Here is a 21,486-nt window from a genome sequence, read left to right as displayed (position 1 = left end):
TGGTGGCACATACCTGTAATCCCAGTGACTCAGAAGGCTGAGGCAGGAGAATTGCTTGAACCCAGGAGGCAGAGGTTGCAGTGACCGAGATTGCACCACTGCATTCCAGCATGGGTGACAGAGCAAGACTCCATCTCAAAAAACAAACAAACAAACAAAAAAACATGCTGGGCGTGGTGGCTCATGCCTGTAGTCCCAGCACTTTGGGAGGCTGAGGTGGGTAGATCACCTGAGGTTAGGAGTTCGAGAGCAGCCTGGCCAACTTAGTGAAACCCCATCTCTACTAAAAATACAAAAATTAGCTGGGCGTGGTGGCAGGTGCTTGTAATCCCAGCTACTTGGGAGGCTGAGGCAGGAGAATCACTTGAATCTGGGAGGTGGAGGTTGCAGTGAGCCAAGATTGCGCCATTGCACTCCAGCCTGGGCAAGAAGAGTGAAACTCCATCTCAAAAAAAAAAAAAAAAAAAGAAATCATTTCCTTTGCAGCATCATGGATGCAGCTGGAAGTCATTATCCTGAGCAAATTAATGCAGGAATAAAAAACCAAATACCATATGTTGTCACTCATAAGTGAAAGCTAAACAATGGGTGCTCATGGACACCAAGGTGGCAATAATGGACCCTGGGGAGTTCTAGAGGGGGCACAGCAGAAAAGGGCACAGGGTGAAAAACTAACTATTGGGTCCTGTGCTCAGTACCTGGGTGATGCAATCAATCACACCCCAAACCTCAGCATCACACAATATTACCAATAAACCTGCATATGTACTTCCAAATCTAAAAGTTAAGTTATACCAAAAATCTAAGCTCAAAAAGAAAAAAAAGTCTTTTGCCCATTAAAATCAAATAATAAAAAATACAAGAATCATCCTATATCAGAAATCTATATTAATGCAATTTACCATATTCATTGATTAAAGAAGACATACCTTACAATTATCTCAATTAATGCAGGAAAAAGCATTCACTAAAATTCAGCCTGCACCTGTGACTTCAAAAATTAACAACAACTAGGAAACTTCCTTAACTCAACAAAGAGAATCTACCAAAATACCTACCAGGAACATCATATTAATGACATCATATTGACAGCATTTTCTTTAAAGCCTGGAATTAAACAAAAATGCCCTCTCTTCACTGCTTCCATTTAACAGTATACTGCAGAGCCTAACCAGTGTAGAAAGTCAGTGTAGTAAGTAAATCTTTAGAATAACTCCTTAATCTAATGAGAGAGTTTAGGAAGATTTCTAGATGCAGGCTCAACATAAACAAAAATTAATAGCTAAATCAAGGATGCAGGTTGAAATATTTACAGTAATTAATAAAAACACAGAAAAGGAGTATATGACTTCCAAGGTAATGACAGAGGGTGAGAAGGAAAGAATTATATTATTAAAATTCAATCAAATGAAAACAGAATGTCAGTAGGAAAATAGAAGAGTTAAATAAAATAGATGTACATAGAACGCTGTTCTCAACAATGCATAATACATGTTCTTTTCAAATGTACAGAAAACATTTGACAATATCGACCAATTCTGGGCCATAAAGCAAGTCTAAACAAATTTCAAATAACTAAAAAAGAAAAAAATACATAGTATGTTCTGTGTCCACAACACAATATAATCAGAAATCAAAAATTTAAAGATAAATACAAAATTCTCATATGTTTGGAAATAAGGAAGTATACTTCTACATTACTCATGGGTCAAAAAAAAAACAAGCACAAAGTTGGAAAATAGTTTGAACTAAGTAAAATAAAAACACTACAAATAAAAATTTATGGGATGAAGCTAAAGCAATTCTTAGAGGAAAACTTGTAGCCTTAAATGGTAAATAGAAAAGAGAGTGGTTGACACTCTAAGAATTATCCATGTCAAGAAGTCAGGAAAAGAAAAAATTAACCCTACAGAAGAAAATACTAAATATCATAGTAATTGAGGAAATAAAAAATAAATAAAAAATAGAGACCACCAATAAGGCCAAAAATTTGGTACTTTTAAAAGACCAGTAAAATTGATAAATCCCTGGTGAGACTAATCAAAAGAAAAAAAGGGGAGAAGGCACCAAGAAAGCAATGTCAGGAATAAAAAAGGGAACACCTCTGTAGACATTAAAATGGTAAAATGATATTGTGAACAATTTGATGTCCAGACATTTGCAGAGTTAGATTAAATGGACAAATGCTGGGAAAACTATAATCTACCAAAATGGGCAAAAGAAATAAAATTATAAAAACATTCTATATATGGAATTGAGCCATAATTTAAAGACTTCTCTCCAGAGAAAACTCTAGGCCAATGTGCGTTCACTGGTGAATTTCACTTTACACTTAAGAAGGAAAAAAATCAGCATGCATAAATTTACCCAGAGATTAAAAACAGAGAAAATGAAATCTAACTCATTTTACGAAGCCAAGATTTGAAAAAACTATGAGAAAGGAAAATTATAACCAATCGCCTGGATGACATGAATTTCAAAATCCTAAACAAAATATTAACAAACAGAATCCAGCAATTTAATAATAAAATAATTTAATAAATATTTAACAAAATAATACAGCACAACTAAATTACGTTTATTCCAGAAATATGTTTGTTTACCACTTAATCAATGTAATTAACCACATTTATTTATAGGATAAAGTAGAAAAATTATCATCTCAAAGATTCAGAAAAATCTTTAAGAATTCAACATCCATTCATGATTAAAAAAAAAAAAAACACTTAGCAAGCTAAACGAATTTCTTTTTTCTTTCTTTTTTTTTTTTTTTTTGTTTCGCTTTTTGAGACAGAGTCTCACTCTGTCATCCAGGCTGGAGAGCAGTGGTGTGATCTTGGCTCACTGCAACCTCTGCTTCCTGGGTTCAAGTGATTCCCGTGCCTCAGCCAGAGTAGCTGGCATTACAGGCATGTGCCACCACACCTGGCAAATTTTTGTATTTTTTAGTAGAGACAGGGTTTCACCATGTTGCCTAGGCTGGTCTTAAACTCCTGGCCTCAAGTGATCTGCCCCCACTGGGCCTCCCAAAGTACTGGGATTACAGGTGCAAGCCATGGCGCCCAGCCAAGGAAGGAATTTCTTAATCGATAAATGGTAGTTAATACACACACACACACACACACACACACACACACAGAGTCATAAAGCAATTGGAGAGATGTTGAAAGCTTTTCCTTTGAGAATGGAACTGTATGTTGATGGCTGCTATTGCCACTTCTAATTCTACACTGTACTGAAGGTTCTAGCCAGTGCTAGGGGAGATAAATGACTGAAATGGAAAAAATACAATTTATTATTTTCATATGATGTAATCATGTACCATAAAATCCAAAAGAATCTATAGATGAATTAGTAGAACTAATAAGTGAGTTTAGGCTGGGCATGGTGGCTCAGGCCTGCAGTCCTAGCACTTTGGGAGGCGGAGGCTGAGGCTGGCAGATCACTTGAGTGCAGGAGTTTGAGACCAACCTGGACAACATAGCGAAACCCCATCTCTACAAAAAAATGAAAAAAATAGCTGGGCATGGTGGCACCTGCCTGCAGTGCTAGCTACTCAAGAGGCTGATATAGGAGGATCACCTGAGCCCAGGGAGGTTGAGGCTGTACTGAGCCGTGATCATGCCACTGCACTCCTGCCTGGGTGACAGAATGAGACGCTACCTCAAAAAAAAAAAAAAAAAAAAAAAAAAAAAAGCGAGTTAGGAAAGTTGCTAATTGCAAGATTAATAAATAAAATGAACTGCATTTAAAACAATAAAAAACATTTAGAAAATAAACATTTTAAAGGGATATCATTTAAATAACCACAAAAACATCCAAGAATAAATCTCACCAAAAATATGCAAGCTTTCTATACAGAAAATGAGAAAGCATTATAAAGAGAAATTGAAGAGGACCTAACTAAATGAGAGAATACCTCTGTTCATGGGTTGGATGAGTCAATATTGTAAAGATTCAATTCTCCCCAGTCTATAAATTCAATGCAATTCCAAACAAATTTCTATCCAGTGTGTGTAATTTGACTAGTTGATTCCCAAATTTATATGGAAATATAGATGACCTAAAATACCCAAACGATTGTGAAGAAAAAGAAAAAGATGATGAGGACGTATTAGAAAGCTACAGTAAGATAGTTGTGCTATTGGCACACAGATGAAAAATCAATGAACAGAATAGAAAGGTCAGAAACAGATTCACGTTCTTCAGGGTAGTAAAGAAATGAAAATCTTCTGAACCAGTGTGCTGGAATAACTGGATAGCCATACATGGAAAAAGATGAAACCTGATGTCTTCCTCACACCACACACATAAATCAATTTTAAAAGGAATGAACCTTCTCGAAGAAAATATAGTAGTAAAATGTCCTTTAAACTCAAGGAAAATTGTCTTAATCAGGACACAAAAACACAAACTTTATAAAGGGAAGGCATGATACCTATGATGGTAAGACAACTAAGAACTTCTGTTAACCAAAAGATACTCCTGAGAGAGAGAAAAGGCAAATCACAGAGCAGAAAAGTTTTCTTTAATACATTTATGACCAATAACAGAATTGAAATCAGAATACATAAAGAACTCCTACAATCAGGAGAAAAAAGATGAATAATCCAGGAGAAAAATGGTTAAGAAAATTAAAAAGTTACTTTACATAAAGGATATCCAAATATTTAATAATCTTAAGAAAACTTCCTCAATCTTATTAGTAATTATAGAAATGCAAATGATCACCACCATAAGATGCCATCACACAAACACCCAAAGGCTAAAAATAAAAATACTCAGAATTGCAAGTATTGGGGAAGATATGGAATGCTTGAAGTGTACAATACCAGTGGAGTAAAAATTGGTACAACTGTTTTAGAAAACAGGTGACATTATCAAGTAAAGTTCAAGATTCATTACCCTAAGACAGAACAATTTTAGTCTGAGGTATACACTCAACAAAAATGTGGCCACAGGTGCAACAAGAAACATGTATTTTTAAAAGCAGTATTATTGGGCTGGGCATGGGGGCTCATGCCTGTAATCCCAGCACTTTGGGAGGCAGAGGCAGGCATATCACTTGAGGTCAGGAGTTAGAGACCAGCCTGCACAACATGGCAAAACCCCATCGCTATTAAAAATACAAAATTAGCTGGATATGGTGGTGGACGCCTGTAATCCCAGCTACTCTGGAGGCTCAGGCGCGAGAATTGCTTGAACCCAGGAGGCGGAGGTTGCAATGAACTGAGATCATGCCACTGCACTCCAGCCTGGGTGACAGAGTGAGACCTCATCTCTAAACAAAAAACAAAAAACATAATTTATCACAGTAAAAACTGGAAACAACCCAAATGTAATAGAAAAAAAGAGATTCCATTTTCAGTCACAATTTGTGTAGGAATGAAGTTTTGAAAAGATGTGCAAAGACATGATGAAAAAAAGTATAAAATATTATTAAAGAATGAACAAGATGATTCACATGTACAACTCAATATCGCAAAGTTGTCAGTTCTCTCAAGTTAATCTATAAATTCAATGTAGTTCCAATAAAAATCCTAAAAGTGTTTTATTATGGCACTTCATAAAATGATTTTAAAATTGAATGTAATAATAACGTTCCAAGAAGAGCAAGACAATTCTGTCTTTATCAAACCATATTATAAAGCTACAATAATTACAAAAGTGTGGTAGAGAGAACTTAGAAACAGTTTTGAATATTTATAGAAACTTAGTATATTACTGAGAGGGATTACAAATTAATGGAGAACAAAATAGCATGCAATTGATGGTGTTAGGACAATTGGCTATCTATATGAAAAAAACACTTCCCCCAACTTCCAATTAGATCAAAGACCCAAATATTAAAAATGGAACTTGAATATTTTTGAAGAAATGTGGAATATCTTTACTATATCAGTGTAGGGGTGAATTTCATAAACATGACAGAAAAGCATGAAATACATACACACACATAGATAAACAAATTTTACCATATTCAAAATTACAAACTTCTCTCCGGGCATGATGGCTCATGCCTGTAATCCCAGCACTTTGGGAAGCTGAGGTGGGTGGATCACTTGAGTCCAGGAATTCGAGACCAGTCTGGGCAACACAGTGAGACCCTGTCTCTATAAAAAATACAAAAATTAGCCAGGCATGGTGACACTCACCTGTAGTCCCACTTACTCAGAGGGGCTTGAGCCCCAGGAAGTTCAGGCTGTAATGAGCCGAGATCGTGCCACTGCACTCCAGCCTGAGTGACAGAGCGAGATCATGTCTCAAAACAAAACAAAAATTTACAAACTTTTGTACAACAAAATAAATCACAATCAAATTTAAAAGGCAACATGTGGGGAGAATATAATTGCAATACTAAGAAAAATTGGCATTCAGATTCTTTAAAGAACTCCTATAAATCAATATAAACTATTTTTACTATCATGATACTACTGGTAACCTGCAGGCAGCAACCAACCAGAAGACAGCAAGACTAATATGAATGAACACACAAAAAAGAGGCTGCTCTGGTACATACCAGCTGAATATTAGCCCTCTAAACAACCTTTAACAAAATCAACAAAATATTATGTGAACACAGAATAATGTAAACCCCCTCTCAGCAAAAAAGAAAAAAGTCAAATTTGAAATGAATGTTTTCCTTCAAGCAAGGAATTAGCATTAGTTAATAGAAAACTGATGCTAACTTCTTGAATAATAACATTTTAGGTTGGGCAATGTGAAATGGCCATTTTTAAAGCAAAAGATGGTTAAAAACTGGCAATTTCAAATGATTCAACCGCTATATACTTAACTACGGTATTGTAAATTGCCAGTTTATATACAATATTCCAACCTGTAGAGCTAAACACAGAACCTGTATATTAACTAATATACAGCTAAACACAGAACCTGTATATTAACTAACGGGCTTGAAACTAGCCAATAAGACTAAAACTTGATTTTACTGAATTATATAAGTCAGTTTACAGTGTTATGTTTTCCTGGAATTTGATATAAAAATTCATTTAGAGCCCACTAAAAATGTAATTATTTGTGTTTGTCAAAATTTGTGAAATATGCTTAGATGATTATTTAAAGCCTAAACCTGAATGAGAGAAAACCTAACTGAACTTAAATTGGTTGGATTTACAAATGGCTTTTTCCCCATTTTAACTCCACCAATGTCAACTTCTTCGTATCATTACACTATAAAAATTCCAGTATAATTTTTGAAATAGCATCTCTGTTGGCTTCCTTACTCTAAAAGTTTCTCACAAAGTTTAAGAACAACCTTAAATATTACTGGAACAAAAACAGACATCTAGACCCATGGAACAGAATAGAAAGCCCAGAATAAATTCATGCATTTATACTCAGCTGATGTTCAACAAAGGTGCCAAGAATGCAAGATGGGGAAAGGACAATCTCTTCAATAAACAATACTGGGGAAACTGAATATCCACTTTCAGAAGAAGGAAATTGCAACCTATCTCACCCAATATACAAAAATCAACTCAAAGTAAATGCTTAACTGTGAAACCTGAAATTGGAAAACTACTAGAAGAAAACATAGGTGAAAATCTTCTTGACATTGGTCTGGGCCAAGATATTTTTGGATATGACTGAAAAGCACAGGCAACAAAAGAAAAAGTAGGCAAATGATACTGTATCAAACTAAAACGCTTTTGCACAGCAAAGGAAACATTTATAGGGTAAAGAGACAACCTACAGAATGGGAGAAAATATCTACAAAGCATACATTCGATAATAGGTTAACAGTTTTTTTAAAAAAGGAACTCAGACAACACAATAGCAAGGGAACAAGCTACTTCTCTAGAAAATGGGCAAAGAACCTGAAAAGATATTTCCCAACAGAAGACACACAAATGGCCAAGAGGTATAATGAAAAAATGCTAAACATCATTAATCATTAGGGAAAAGCAAATTAAAACCACAAAGAGACATCCTCACACCTGTTAGGATGGTCATTAACAAAAAGACGAAAGAAGAGTTGGTGAGGATGAAGAGAAAAGGGATCCCCCTTGTACACTGTTGGTGTGAATGTAAATTAGTAGTTATTATGGAAAACAGCACTGAGATTCCTCAAAAAACCAAAAATAGAACTACCATATGATTTGGAGAGTCCACTTCTGGGTATATATCCAAAGGAAATGAAATCTGCACTCCCGTGTTCACTGCAGCATTATTCGTAATACCCAAGCTATGGAGTCAATCTAAATGTCATCAGTGGATGAATGGATAAAGAATATGTGGTATATATAAATAAAGGCATACTGTTCAGCCTTAGAGGATATCCTGTCACTCGAGATAATATGGATGAACCTGGAGAACATTACGCTAAGTGAAATAAGCCAGGCATAGAAAGACAAATACTGCATGTCTCACTTATTTGTGGAATCTAAAAAAGTCAGATTCATAGAAGCAGAGAGTAGAATGGTGGTTACCAGGGACTGGGGGGACAAAATTGGGGAGATTGTGGAGATGTTGGTTTTTACTTTATTATTATTATTTTTTTAGATGGAGTTTTGTTCTTGTTGCTCAGGCTGGAGTGCAATGGTGATCTCGGCTCACTGCAACCTCTGCCTCCCAGGTTCAAGCAATTCTTCTGCCTCAGCCTCCTGAGTAGCTGGGATTACAGGTGCATGCCACCACAGCTGGCTAATGTTTTGTATTTTTAGTAGAGATGGGGCTTCACCATGTGATCCACCTGCCTCAGCCTCCCAAAGTGCTGGGATTACAGATGTGAGCCACTGTGCCCAGCCTGAGATGTTGATTAAAGGATGCAAAATTTCAGTTAGACAGGAAGAATAAGTTCAGGAAATTTATTGTACAACATAGTGACCATAGTTAATAATAACGTATACTTGAAAATTGCTGTGACAGTAGATTTTAAATGTTCTCACACAAAAATATGTGGAGTAATGCATATGTTAATTAGCTTGATTTAGCCATTTCACAATGTTTACATATATCAAAACATCATGTTGTACACCATAAATATATTGATTTTTTATTTGTTAATTTAAAAATGAAAAAGATCAGCCTTAAATAAAATAAAAGTACTCTGACATTCTAAAATTAAAGACTGTTGGTATTTTGAGAGATATAAACTGGCAAACCAAAAATAAAGAAATCCAAATACTAGGAAAACAAGGGAAAATATGCTCAACCTTCTTTAGTTCCTTTTTCCTACTTTCTTCCCTTCCTTATCCTCTCCCTATCTCCTACCCTTCCTCCTCTCCTCTTTCCTTTCTCCTTCCCTTCTTGCAGCCTTGGAGCTAATATTTAAAAATGCTAACAATTATTAATACATATCAATAACAATATGTATCTTGTTCTTGTACTTTATCTATATTTACATGTCTTTAGAAAGGGAGAAATAAAAAGGAAAATGTTATTACCTTTGCCTCCTTTACAGTGAATTGCTGTGATGTTTTCAAGATCTTGAGCCATCCACTCATTTAATTTCTTGGTGAAAACCACCATCTCACTGACTTCAAGTTGAAGATTTTTAGTTAAAATATTTTCAAAAAATCAAGCCCAATATATTTAGCCCTCTTCTGATAGTCAGCTTAGCATAGAACTTACTGTAGAGTGGGGACATTATGATCATCAATCATGATTCTACCGACCCTATTATGGAAGTGCTTAGGATCATAAGCTGTTTCACCTAAAATAAATAATAGGTATGTCATATCTCTATAGGGAATAACACGATAAATGATGAAGTTATGAATAAGTTAACATATCTTATTAGAATTCCTTATCTATCTTCAAAAAGAGCTTTCCAAGTTGCTCCTCCTGCTCTAAAATAAACACAAGGGTTTCAAAAACATAAGGATGGTAGTGGTTTATCCATCTCATGTAACCTAAACTCAACTTATTTTTGTTTAATAGGTATAATTTTTAACTTTCTAGCAGACTATTCATTATATTATTGCAGGGTAGTTAGAAACCACACAAGAGGCAAATGTAGCTGACCAAAATGTTTGCCCCCTGAACATGTCTATTGAGTATACAGGTAGAGGAAAAAATCAAGAGAGACACAGTATTAAGCTGGGTAACAACCTATTTTCTACAGAGTTTTTTGCTTTTTTCCCATCTAGAGCTCTGCTCTCATCACATGCCACTGCTGATGGGTCAGAAGACTCATTTGTTAAATTGTCTATGTCCTCATAACACAATCTGGCAGGAAAAACAGAAAGATTTTCCTAAACCTAATATCGCTAGAACAGATCTTCCCTAAAATGGTTTGCTTCCACTCCAGCCTCATTGGTCCTGCCAAAGCCACATCCTTCATAGGGTACTTTGTGCTGCTGGGCTAACTCCTTCTACTAAATGGGGCCAGTCCAAGATGGGGATTTTTAAATTCATTCCTCACCACCACCAAATACTTATGATTAAATGCAATATAAAAAACAAAGTCATCTTCTTACATGCAGTAATCTGTTTTCTATCTACAGTAGCAAAATATAGAGTAATGTACATACTGCATAGATTGTAGACTCGATAGTGGTTTGGATGTTTATTTTCTAGAAACTGCACAACTTCCTAAAAAAGACAAACACATATCTTACATATTTACATGGCACCAACATAAGCTATTTCCTAGGGGGAACCTAAAATGGTTATTATTTTCATTAATTTGTCTCTCACTAGCATCTTCTAGGGGAGATTCAGGGAATAAGAGGGTATGCAAATTTCAAGTTCTAATCCACTGTGATTTTTCAAATAGTCCACAAAGTGTGTTTGGCTACACAGTTGAGTCTCTATTGTAAATACACCCTGTTTAAAGCTATCAGATAAGTAAATTAGCTGGTTAACTAACTTTAAGTAATTTGTTCTAAATCAATTCACAGTTAATGTGGTTCTTGTTTAAATCTAATTTATATTGGTTCTTATTTAAATTTAATTCTGAATAGATACATCTTTAGAGAGTGATCTGCATATTACAGTCTACCTAAGCACTATGTAAACAAATAAATGCAAAAAGTATATAGTATGATTGTGTGTATGCGTGATAGAAAAAGATAAATATATCAAATTTTAAATAACTGGTAACAATATGGAGACTTTTTTGGCTCATTTGTTCTCTTTATTTTTTTAAATGAAGATATATGTGTATCTATAAGTGTGTATATATATATGTATATATGTACAACCTTTAAAATGAAAAACAAATAGTAGTTATTATTTAAAATACAATCAATACCACTATATGAATCCAACTTTTAGTAAATATATCTTTCTGAAACATACACACACATATGCATATATCTCTGTGCAACAACAAAAATGACACAAAATTTAAAACTGATTAGTATGGTACCCTCAGAGAAATGTTTACTGGCTTAATACTGAGAAAAATAAAATGAACATATCAAAGTCATCCATTTATTAAATTGGCTATCTCTGTTAGGAGGAAATCATAAGTCAAAAAGATGAACACTCTGAATCTGCATAGTGGGGGAGGCAAGGATAAATAGTTTTATATACTTCAGAATTCATGGAATTTCTTACATAAAATCCATACGGGTTTAGAAATCACATAAAAAACTATAAATACCTATGAGAAATTTAAGCAAATTTTAATCAATTCTTTGGATGAGGAAGAAGTAAAGGTGTTGAATCAATGGAAGATCAATAGGCTCAGGTTTGACTTCATAAAAATCTGAAATTTCTGCTTAAAAATGCTATAATGAATAACAGGGGAAATGATTTTTCAGAAAAATTGACTGAATGGGGACTACGCCTAGTATGATAAATTAATAATTCATTAACAACAACTTAAATATTACTCACTCACCTTATAGATAAATGGGCCAAGGACATAAACAATCCGTAAAAGAGAAAATCTAACTGATTAACAACCTAGGTAAACATTCAGTGTCACCAATAACGAAGTCAAAACAACAATGAAATGCCATTTGCACCCATGCAATTAGCCCTTTCTCTTTTAATGAGAAAATCCAATGCTGGCAAAATAAGGCATGAAATTTAAAACTTTGATTTATTGTTGATACAAGAATACAATTGCTCTTGGATTTGGCAATATATATTAAGAACCCTAAAAATATTCATACTCTTAGCTAGGTAATTTCACTCCTAGCAATCTATACAGAAAAAGCCTTATGCGCAAAGATGTCTGTTGCTGTATTATTGATTATAATGACACTTAAATGTCCAACATTAGAGGTTAATCATAGCACTAATGAAATATCATGCAACCATTAGAATACCGTCCTGTCCTTCATTTTATTTTATATTTTATTTTATTTTGTCTCATTTTGTTTTATTTTGAGATGGAGTTTCACTCTTGTTGCCCAGTTTGGAGTGCAATGGTGCGATATCAGCTCACTGTAACCTCTGCCTCCCAGGTTCAAGCAATTCTCCTGCCTCAGCCTTCTGAGTAGCTGGGATTACAGGCACCTGCCACCACGCCTGGATAATTTTTTGTATTTTTAGTAGAGACAGGGTTTCACCATGCTGGCCAGGCTGTTTTGAACTCCTGACCTCAGGTGATCCACCCTCCTCAGCCTCCCCAAGTGCTGGAATTATAGGTGTGAGCCACCGCGCCCATCCCTGTCCTTCATTCTCTCAACAAGTAAATATCTCACACTGGTAATTTTTGTGCAGCCTTCCTTAGTATACATATATAGAAAAACAGTCAATATTTGCTTTTTCATGGGAAAACAAATATACCTGGACAGTTAAGCTTTAGGGATTTTTCTAAATACACTTCCTAGTTCTCTCAATGTCTAAAAAATGATATACATATATATCATTTTTATAATCATATATATATATATATAGAGAGAGAGAGAGAGAGAGAGAGAGAGAGCAACTCAACATTTAGATGATTTACTGCTGTGTTTTCTGGTCTAAGTAGTTTACCGAAGACTCCAAATACCTCTTATCCAAAGTAGGTGAAAAAGGACATAAAGAGTCTAGAAAAAATTTCAACTCTGCCAAGAATCTACATTTTTCTGGTCACAGTCTGTCACCAGATGGACAGTTTCTGTTTTCAGCCAGAATAAAGCACATTCAATTCTACCAAGAACAGAAATTAAAAGATGGCTAAGAAGATTGTAGGAATGTAGGTAATTATATACCTGATTTTCCTCAATAGCTCAGCCTTTGCATGGGCTTACAAAGTTTATAATTTCTGAAACTCTTCCTTGTGATGCAAAAGTAGAAAAAAATGCTGTGTCCTCTTTGAAAGCCTCTTGCAACAACTTCCACCTATGGGTTTTCCTAAATCTACCACACTCTTCTCTCTGCCTATCTTAGTACATTCCTTGATTTGGAGGCAAAGGTATACCTTCCATACTTGCATGAGGTGGTAGCAGTGGCCAGACTTGTTGATGCTTCCACCATAGTGCTTGTTTCTCCACTAACTCTATGGGTCCTGCATCTCTAAAGTTTTTGCTACTTCAAGGCAGCATCTGACATTTCTCCACTGGCAAATTTACCACTTATGAAATTGTAATGTCTGCTTTGCTTATTTGCTGTTGTTCAAAATGTAACCCTGCAACTTTATTCACTTTTAAGAATAAAGGGGAATCACATGACTGTTTAGCATCCTCTCAGGAGTTAAGTATGCCTGGATTTGAATCTTCTCCCTTTTAGACAACTTTGATTTAATATACTTTGTAAATGCTTCTCAAATATGACAGAGACACTCCCAGTGCAGGACATGTTATCATTGAACATGCAATCACTGAAGGGCTTCATGGCCTGATTCCCAGCCTGCCCAGGTAGCTGAACTAGTAGCTTGGGTTTGGGGCTGCACTCTGGCAAAGATTAAAGACTAAATATTAATATGGATGGTAGATTTGCTTTCTGGGTGGTTTATGATTTGTGGAATTTATTAAAACACATGATTACCTCCTTTTGGGATACTCTGATTAAAAATGGTAAAGGAATCAACGACTTATTAGTACTTTGTCAATGCCCCAAGGAGATTAACAGTTGAGATAACAGTTTAATAACTGATAGAAACCAAGAGTCTAGAGATCACCCAAGAAAAAAATAGTAATGTCTTTGTTTTGATTTACATGCTAAAAGTTTTTGGCTTTTGAAAAACACCCCAGCTAATATTAAGTATTGTCAAATTTATATTAGTCACCACCAAATCTACTAAAAGAAAATTGGCTCAATTTAGACATGCTATAATTAACTCAGAGTTATTAACTTTACTTGCTTTAAAAAACAATATTAGCAATCAAGAGATGTTTTCCCCATAAAGATGGAATTTGGAAATTTTGGGATGTCTGCCCTCAAGTGCCATGACCCATCCAGTGGACCCTGGTCACATTACTCCGTGACTGTGCCCATTAGGAGCGACAGAAAGTACTTCCACCTCAAATAAATAGTTTGAAACAATTTTCAAAATTGGCCAAGGGAGTGGTAGAGTCATGTCTTAGCCGTAAATAGCATAACCTGGGTGAGATGTGGTTCAGACCATTCTCTTCAAGGTCTTTAGGTATTTACAAATGTATTTTTATACAATTGCTAAAGTCTTGAGTCTCTGACTATATAGTAGTTATTTCTTGTGAACTATCTGCATATATAAAAATGCTTCCCTGCCTGAGAATAAGGTAGAATCATTCCATCAATGGTCTCAATTCTTCAACTTTTCCTGAATCCAAGCCCTCACATTTCACCTCGTAGTGCCCTTTCACTCTAATTTTGTGTTCCATTATGTGAGTTGATTTGGTCACTGGGATGCCACAAAGGAGAGGCTTGCAAAAGCATTTGTAAGATTCCACTCTAGCTCTTTCCTTTTGCCATTACCTTGAAACATACCCATCATATTCATCCTGATGGAGGATGAAGATGAGTTGAGCAGGTAGGAGTTACCCAAGACACCTAAGCTAAGGTAATTGTAGACCAGCTGATAAAGACATTTCAGGAAAGAAAACTACATATCCCTCATGAACACAGATGAAAAGTTCTAAATAAAATATTAGCAAATAGAATCTAGTGATACATAAAAAAGATAATACATTAAGACCAAAAGGAGTTTATTCCAAAAATAAAAAATGTTGGTTTAACATTTGAAAATCTCATTAATGGAATAACAGAAAAACATTTTGATTACCTTGATAGATGCAGAAAAAATATCTGATATATTCAATACCAATTCATGATTCAAAACTTTTAGCAAACTAGAAATAAAATGGACTGTCTTAATCTAGTAAAGAATGACTACAAAAGCCTATAGCAAACATCATTTCAAATAGTGAAGCATGAAATTCTTTCCACCTGAGTTTGGGAACAAGGCAAGGCTGCCTCCTTTTACCATTTCTATTCAATATTACCATGAAAGTCCTAGATAATTCAATAAAGAAAGAAAAAAGTATAAAAAGTGGGAAGAAAGTAGTAACTTTATATGATTGTATACATTTAAAAAATCCCAGGGAATCTACACATTCATTATTAAAATGAATATGTGAATTTATGAAGGATGCTAGATGTAAAATCAACATAAAAGGCCAGGTGTGGTGGCTCACACCTGTAATCCCAGCACTTTGGGAGGCTGAGGTGGGAGGATTGCTTGAATCCAGGAGTTCAAGACCAGCCTAGGTCAGTGAGACCAGAGAGACTCCTTCTCTACAAAAATTAATTAAAAAAATTAGCCAAGTGTGGTGATGCCTGCTTGTAGTCCCAGCTATATGGGAGACTGAGGTGGGAGAAATGCTTGAGCCCAGGTGCCACTGCACTCCAGCCTGTGGTGACAGAGCAAGGGCCTGTCTTAAGAGAAACAAATAAACAAAAGTCAATATACAAAAATTAGTTATGTTCTTACATACCAAGAGCAAATATTTAGAAAATGAAGATATTCAAATATCATTTAAAATAGCATAAAAACTTATCAACTACATAGAAATAAAACTAACAAACGATGTGTAAAACCTATACACTACAAACATTGCTAAAAGAAATCAAAGAAGACATCAGTAGAGAGATGTATTATGTTCATGAGTTGGAAATCTCAGTATTTTTAGATGTCAATTCTCTCCAAATTAAGCTATGTAGTCAATGCTCAAGTCAAAATACTAACAGGGTGTGGGGGTGTGTTTGTGTGGGTTTGAGTGTGTGTGTGTGTGTGTGTGTGTGTGTATGAAACTGCCAAGATGATTCTAAAATTTATATGGAAATTCAAAAAATCTAGGAGAGCCAAGATAGTTTTTAAACAAAGAAGTACAAAGTTGGAGGACTTATACACAAGTTCTCAAGAGTCACTATAAAGCCATAATAATTAAAACTATGGTCTGGACTTAAGTATAGACAGTCATAACGAAAGGACAAAAAGCCCAGAAACAGACCTATACATATATGTTCACTTTGTTTGCAATAAACGCACCTCTGCAATTCATTGGGGAAAATCATGCTCTTTACAATAAACAGTACAGGAGGAATTGAGAGCTATGTAAAAAACACGAACCTTGATACTCTATATCTTTACAACAATTAATTGGAGGTCAGTCATGGACCAATATATTGATAGAGGTGTTGGTTACATGCATATATACTTAGGTATAATATCATCAAGATATATACTTGATTAGTGCAACCTACCATATGTGGTATACCTCAATAAAAATGTGGTTATAGACGCATGCATATATAATGTATACTTACATCGGGGCCTATGTATATACAGATAATTTTATATATCTTTTTTACTTCAACTTTCTTTTAGGTTCAGGGGTACATGTGGAGGATGTGCAGGTGTGTTACACAGGTAGATGTGTGCCATGGTGGTTTGCTGCACAGATCATCCCATCCCTAGGTATTAAGCCCAGTATCCATTAAGTATTCTTCCTGATGCTCTCCTTCCCCCATCCCCTCCCTCCCCACAGGCCCCAGTGTGTGTTGTTCCCCATCGTGTGCCCATGTGTTCTCATTGTCAGCTCCCACATATAAGTGAGAACATGCGGTGTTTGGTTTTCTGTTCCCGTGTTAGTTTGCTGAGGATATCAGCTTCCAGCTCCATCCATGTCTCTGCAAAGGATGTAATCTTGTTCCTTTTTATGGCTGCACAGTTTTCCATGGTATTTATGTACCACATTTTCTGTTTTTGTTGTTTTTTTAAGTGTTAAATAATCTTTGATATTACACATAAACCACATAAAATGCCTTTGAATAAATAAAAGGAACCATCTTAAATACAGGGAATTCTAATTACATTGGCACAGTTAAGGCCAAAAATACAAAGTAGACATTGCTACCTTATCTTCAACCCTTGCCTTTAAGAGGCAAATAAACACAAAATACAGGTGAATCTTGCTTGGTTCTGAGACAGTGAAGGAATTTCCCCAATATTTAAATATATTCACATAACCAGTCATATAAGTCTAAATATAAACCAATATAAATATAAATATAAAACCAATCTTCAATAAGTTTTAAGATAGTACTCACCATCTTTGTGAAAAGTTGAACATTATTAACAAAGTCTAATCATATCTTTAGAAGGGGTAAATAGTGATAGCATTTACTGAATTGGAATTACTATTAATATTCAAAAACCAAACTTATTCATTTAACCACAAGCCAGTCTTAGTTTTAAGTCAGGACTGCCCAACAAAATATTCTGACAGTCATTCATAATCTGAATTCTGGTGTATGAGATCTATTAAATTATGGTACACATAAAAAAGTCATGAGATACTTGTGTCTTGTAATATAAGGCAGTGGCCAATTATTACTCCCTAGTAGCTTTTTTGAAATAACTATCAAGTCTGCCCTTTCTGCCTTCTTCTTAATGCTGGAAAAGATCATTTTTGTTCCAGGAATGTAGTTGCTGGGATTCTCAAAATACTCTATCAGTGTATCCTCTCCTCAGGTGATGCCTTTGTTCTTATCGGTGTCTATGTAAGATAATCCAATGGCCTGACCTGTCTTCCACTGGAAGAGACCATGGAGATTAGGCTCAGTCTTGTGCTTGCCTCCCATTTCCATGGTGTGGCACCGGGCACACTTCTGAACAAAAATTTTCTTGCCTTTCTCAACATCACCCATATTTAATTCTCTCTTCCATCATTGGCACTACAAAGGTTCCCGCTCAGAAGCCAGACGTCCCGCTCTATGTACCATATTTTCTTTATCCAATCTATCATTGACTGGCATTTAGGTTGATTCCATGTCTTTGCTATTGTGAATACTGCTGCAATGAACATATGTGTGCATGCATGTATTTTTATAAGACAATGATTTATATTCCTTTGGGTATATACCCCATAATGGGATTGCTGGGTCTGATGGTATTTCTGCCTCTAGGTCTTTGAGGAATTGCCACACTGTCTTCCACAGGGGTTGAACTAATTTACACACCCACCAACAGTGTAAAAGCATTCCTTTTTCTCCACAACCTTCCCAGCATCTGTTATTTTTTGGCTTTTTAATAATAGCCATTCTGACTGGCATGAGATGGTATCTCACTGTGGTTTTGTTTGCATTTCTTTAATGATGAGTGATGGTGAGCTTTTTTTTTTCATATTTTTGTTGCCTGCAAGCATGTCTCTTTTGGGAAGTGTTGTTCAGATCCTTTGCCCCTTTTTAATGGGGTTGTTTTTTTCTTGTAAATTTAAGTTCCTCATAGACTCTGAATGAGGTATTACCAGTGAAGCCTGAGAAACAGCAAAGATGGCAGCCAGCTCCTTCCTTTGGAAGCTCCATCCCAGGGGGATACTGACCTGTCGCCAGCCCGCACATACCTGCAGGAGGTGGCTGGAGACCCCTGTTGGGCATTCTCACCCAGTCAGGAGGCATGGGATCAGGGACCCATCCAAAGAAACAGTCTGGCTGCTTTGGGGTAGAGCAGGTGTGCTGCATTGTGGGGGATCCTTCCTCCTCCGGACCACCTGTATTCTCCAAAGCCAGCAGGTTGGAGTGGCTGAGTTGACCAAATTGCAGAGATGGCAGCTGCCCCTCCCGCCAGGAGCTCCATTTCAGGGAGGGATCAAAGCTCTGTCCATAGAACCGTTGCTGGAGTGGTTAAAGCCCCTGCAGGGATTCCTGCCCAGTGAGGAGGAATGGATTGGGGTCCTGCTTAAAGAAGCAGTCTGGTCATGATCTGGCAAGCCAGTTGTGCTGTGTTGTGGGGAACTCTTCCTTGTCCAGACTGTCTGTATTCTCCATAGCTGGCAGGCTGGAGTGGCTGTTAATCAAATGGAGGTTCCCTTATATGTGACTTAATGCTTTTTTCTTGCTGTTTTTAACATTTCCTTTTTTTTTGGATACAGTCTCACTCTGTCACCCAGGCTGTAGTGCAGTGGTGTGATCTTGGCCTACTGCAACCTCCACCTCCTGAGTTTAAGCAATTCTCGTGATTCAGCCTCCCAAGTAACTGCAACTACAGGTTCACGCCACCACACCCAGCTAATTTTTTTGTATTATTAGTAGAAATGGAGTTTCTTCATGTTGGCCATGCTCACCTTGAACTCCTGGCCTCAAGTGATCCACCCGCCTCAGCCTCCTGAAGTGCTGGGATTACAGGTGTGAGCCACCGCACCTGATGAATATTCCCTCTTTTTGACTTTTGACAGTTTGACTACTATTCACCTCTGAGAAGACCTTTTCGGGTTGAATCTATTTGAGAACCTTTGAGCTTCCTAGATTTTGGCCATATCTCTCCCACGTCTGTTTTTAAAGCTCTTGATTGTATTTTTTTTTTTTTTTTTTTGAGGCAGGGTATCACTCTGCCACCCAGGCTGGAGTGCAGTGGCACAATCTTGGCTCACTGCAACCTCCACCTCCTGGATTCAAGCAATTCTGGTGTCTCAGCCTCCCAAGTAGCTTGGATTGCAGGCATGCGCCACCAAACCCAACTAATTTTTGTATTTTTTAGAGACAGGATTACGCCATGTTCATCAGGCTTGTCTTGAATTCCTGGCCTCAAGTGATCCACTGCCTTGGCCTCCCAAAGTGCTGGGATAACAGGTGGGAAACACTGCACCTGGACTCTTGATTGTATTTTTATTTTATTCCTTAAATTCTTCAGCTCCATGATCTCTGTCTGGTTTTTAATGACATATATATCCTTGTTGAATTTCTCATAAGATCATAAATTGTTTTTCTAATTTCATTGATTTGTCTATCTGTATTCTCTGTATCTCATAGAGTTTCCCTAAGATCATTATTTTGAATTCCTTCTTAGCCATTTGATATACTCTTTAAATTTAGGGTCTGTTAATGGGGAATTATTGTGTTTCTTTGGAGGTGTAATGTTTCCTTGCTTTTCATGTTTCTTGTGGTCCTAAACTGATTTTTGCACATCTGGGGGAACAGTTGCCTCTTCCAATGTTAGGGAGCTTTCATAGATAAATAGTTTTTCCAATAGTTGTCTCCTATAGTGTTCACTGAGTAGGGTAATTTGACTTTGGTTCTGGGTGGGTGCAGTAATATAGTCTTCAGGTGACTTTTTTGGCTGTAATCAGCATTCAGTGGTGTCATGAGTGCCTCAGTGTCCTGACGGTGAGTGTTTGTGGAGACAGTGGTATGGCTTTTCTTGGTGTGAGAGCCATCATTCAGATTAGTTCTCAGGCCTTAGGCATATGCATGCTAGCTGCAGTGGCTTTGCTAGTTGTGGGGTATTGCCAACAGCAGGGTGGGCACCAGGCAGGCCAGTCCTCAGTGCCTTAGAAGTGCATGCAGCATATGGTGGCTCTGCTGGTGAAGGGGGTGGGGCTGTTGGCAGCAGTGGGTGCCAGATGGGATGGGCCTTGGGCCTTGGGGGGTGCATGTAGCATGCAGTGGCTCTGTCAGCTGAGGATATCCAAGTCATTTTAGACTAGCCAGTCCTCAGATGACCCAGTAGCTGCCCACAGATACATGAATGAGCTTAGTTGAGACAGGAAATCCTTTCTGCAAGCACCTGAATTGGACAGTTAAGCCCATCCCAAATTCACAAACCATAGTATCATGAGCCAAATAAATAGTTGCTGTTATAAGCCAGTAAGTTTTGGGGTGGTTTGTAACTACTGGCACAATTGTAACTGGTATCAATCCATTATGATTTTTTTACTTGAAAGAATACATTTTTAAAAGAATACTGCCATATCTGGGTCAATATTAAACTTATGACTACACAGTCTACATTCACTGAGAAATGAGTATTTGTCAGATAAAGACCCTTACCTCGATTGGATTTCTATAGAAAGACTGCCTTCCAGAAGATGGAAATGACATAGCAATAATACGTTCTGAAAGTCAAAATCATCACTATTACAAACATTATTATAGATTTCATATAACACACAAAAAATTAATTTATACATGATCAGACTCCATTTTCACAGAAAAAACCTTTTAAGATTGAGGTTGACAGAAAAAAGCTAATACTCAGGATAATCAAATAACATATTAAATTATCCAGCACAATGACCATTAAACTGGCATGGCGTTCTTAAGTCTCCACTAGTTCTAACTGTATGCCATGTACTTATGATGGCCTCAGTCTGAAGTTCCCCC

At 36.5% G+C, this 21,486-nt stretch overlaps 1 protein-coding gene across 1 annotated transcript in view; it reads right to left on the bottom strand.

Annotated features, from left to right (window-relative positions):
* The window catches only part of LOC100434948 (phosphatidylinositol 3,4,5-trisphosphate 3-phosphatase TPTE2-like), a 105,188-nt gene that overhangs the window by 32,625 nt on the left and 51,077 nt on the right, over positions 1–21,486 (bottom strand). Inside the window, exons 14-17 of the mRNA XM_063714751.1 lie at positions 21,154–21,218; positions 10,497–10,557; positions 9,595–9,676; positions 9,408–9,496 (exon numbers count right to left, since the gene is read on the bottom strand). Of these exons, the coding sequence (XP_063570821.1) occupies positions 9,408–9,496; positions 9,595–9,676; positions 10,497–10,557; positions 21,154–21,218 (297 nt within the window). The remainder of the gene's footprint in view (positions 1–9,407; positions 9,497–9,594; positions 9,677–10,496; positions 10,558–21,153; positions 21,219–21,486) is intronic.

Source organism: Pongo abelii, chromosome 14 (assembly GCF_028885655.2).
Source record: "Pongo abelii isolate AG06213 chromosome 14, NHGRI_mPonAbe1-v2.0_pri, whole genome shotgun sequence".
Lineage (NCBI taxonomy): Eukaryota > Metazoa > Chordata > Mammalia > Primates > Hominidae > Pongo > Pongo abelii.
This window is presented reverse-complemented; position numbering and strand designations above follow the sequence as displayed.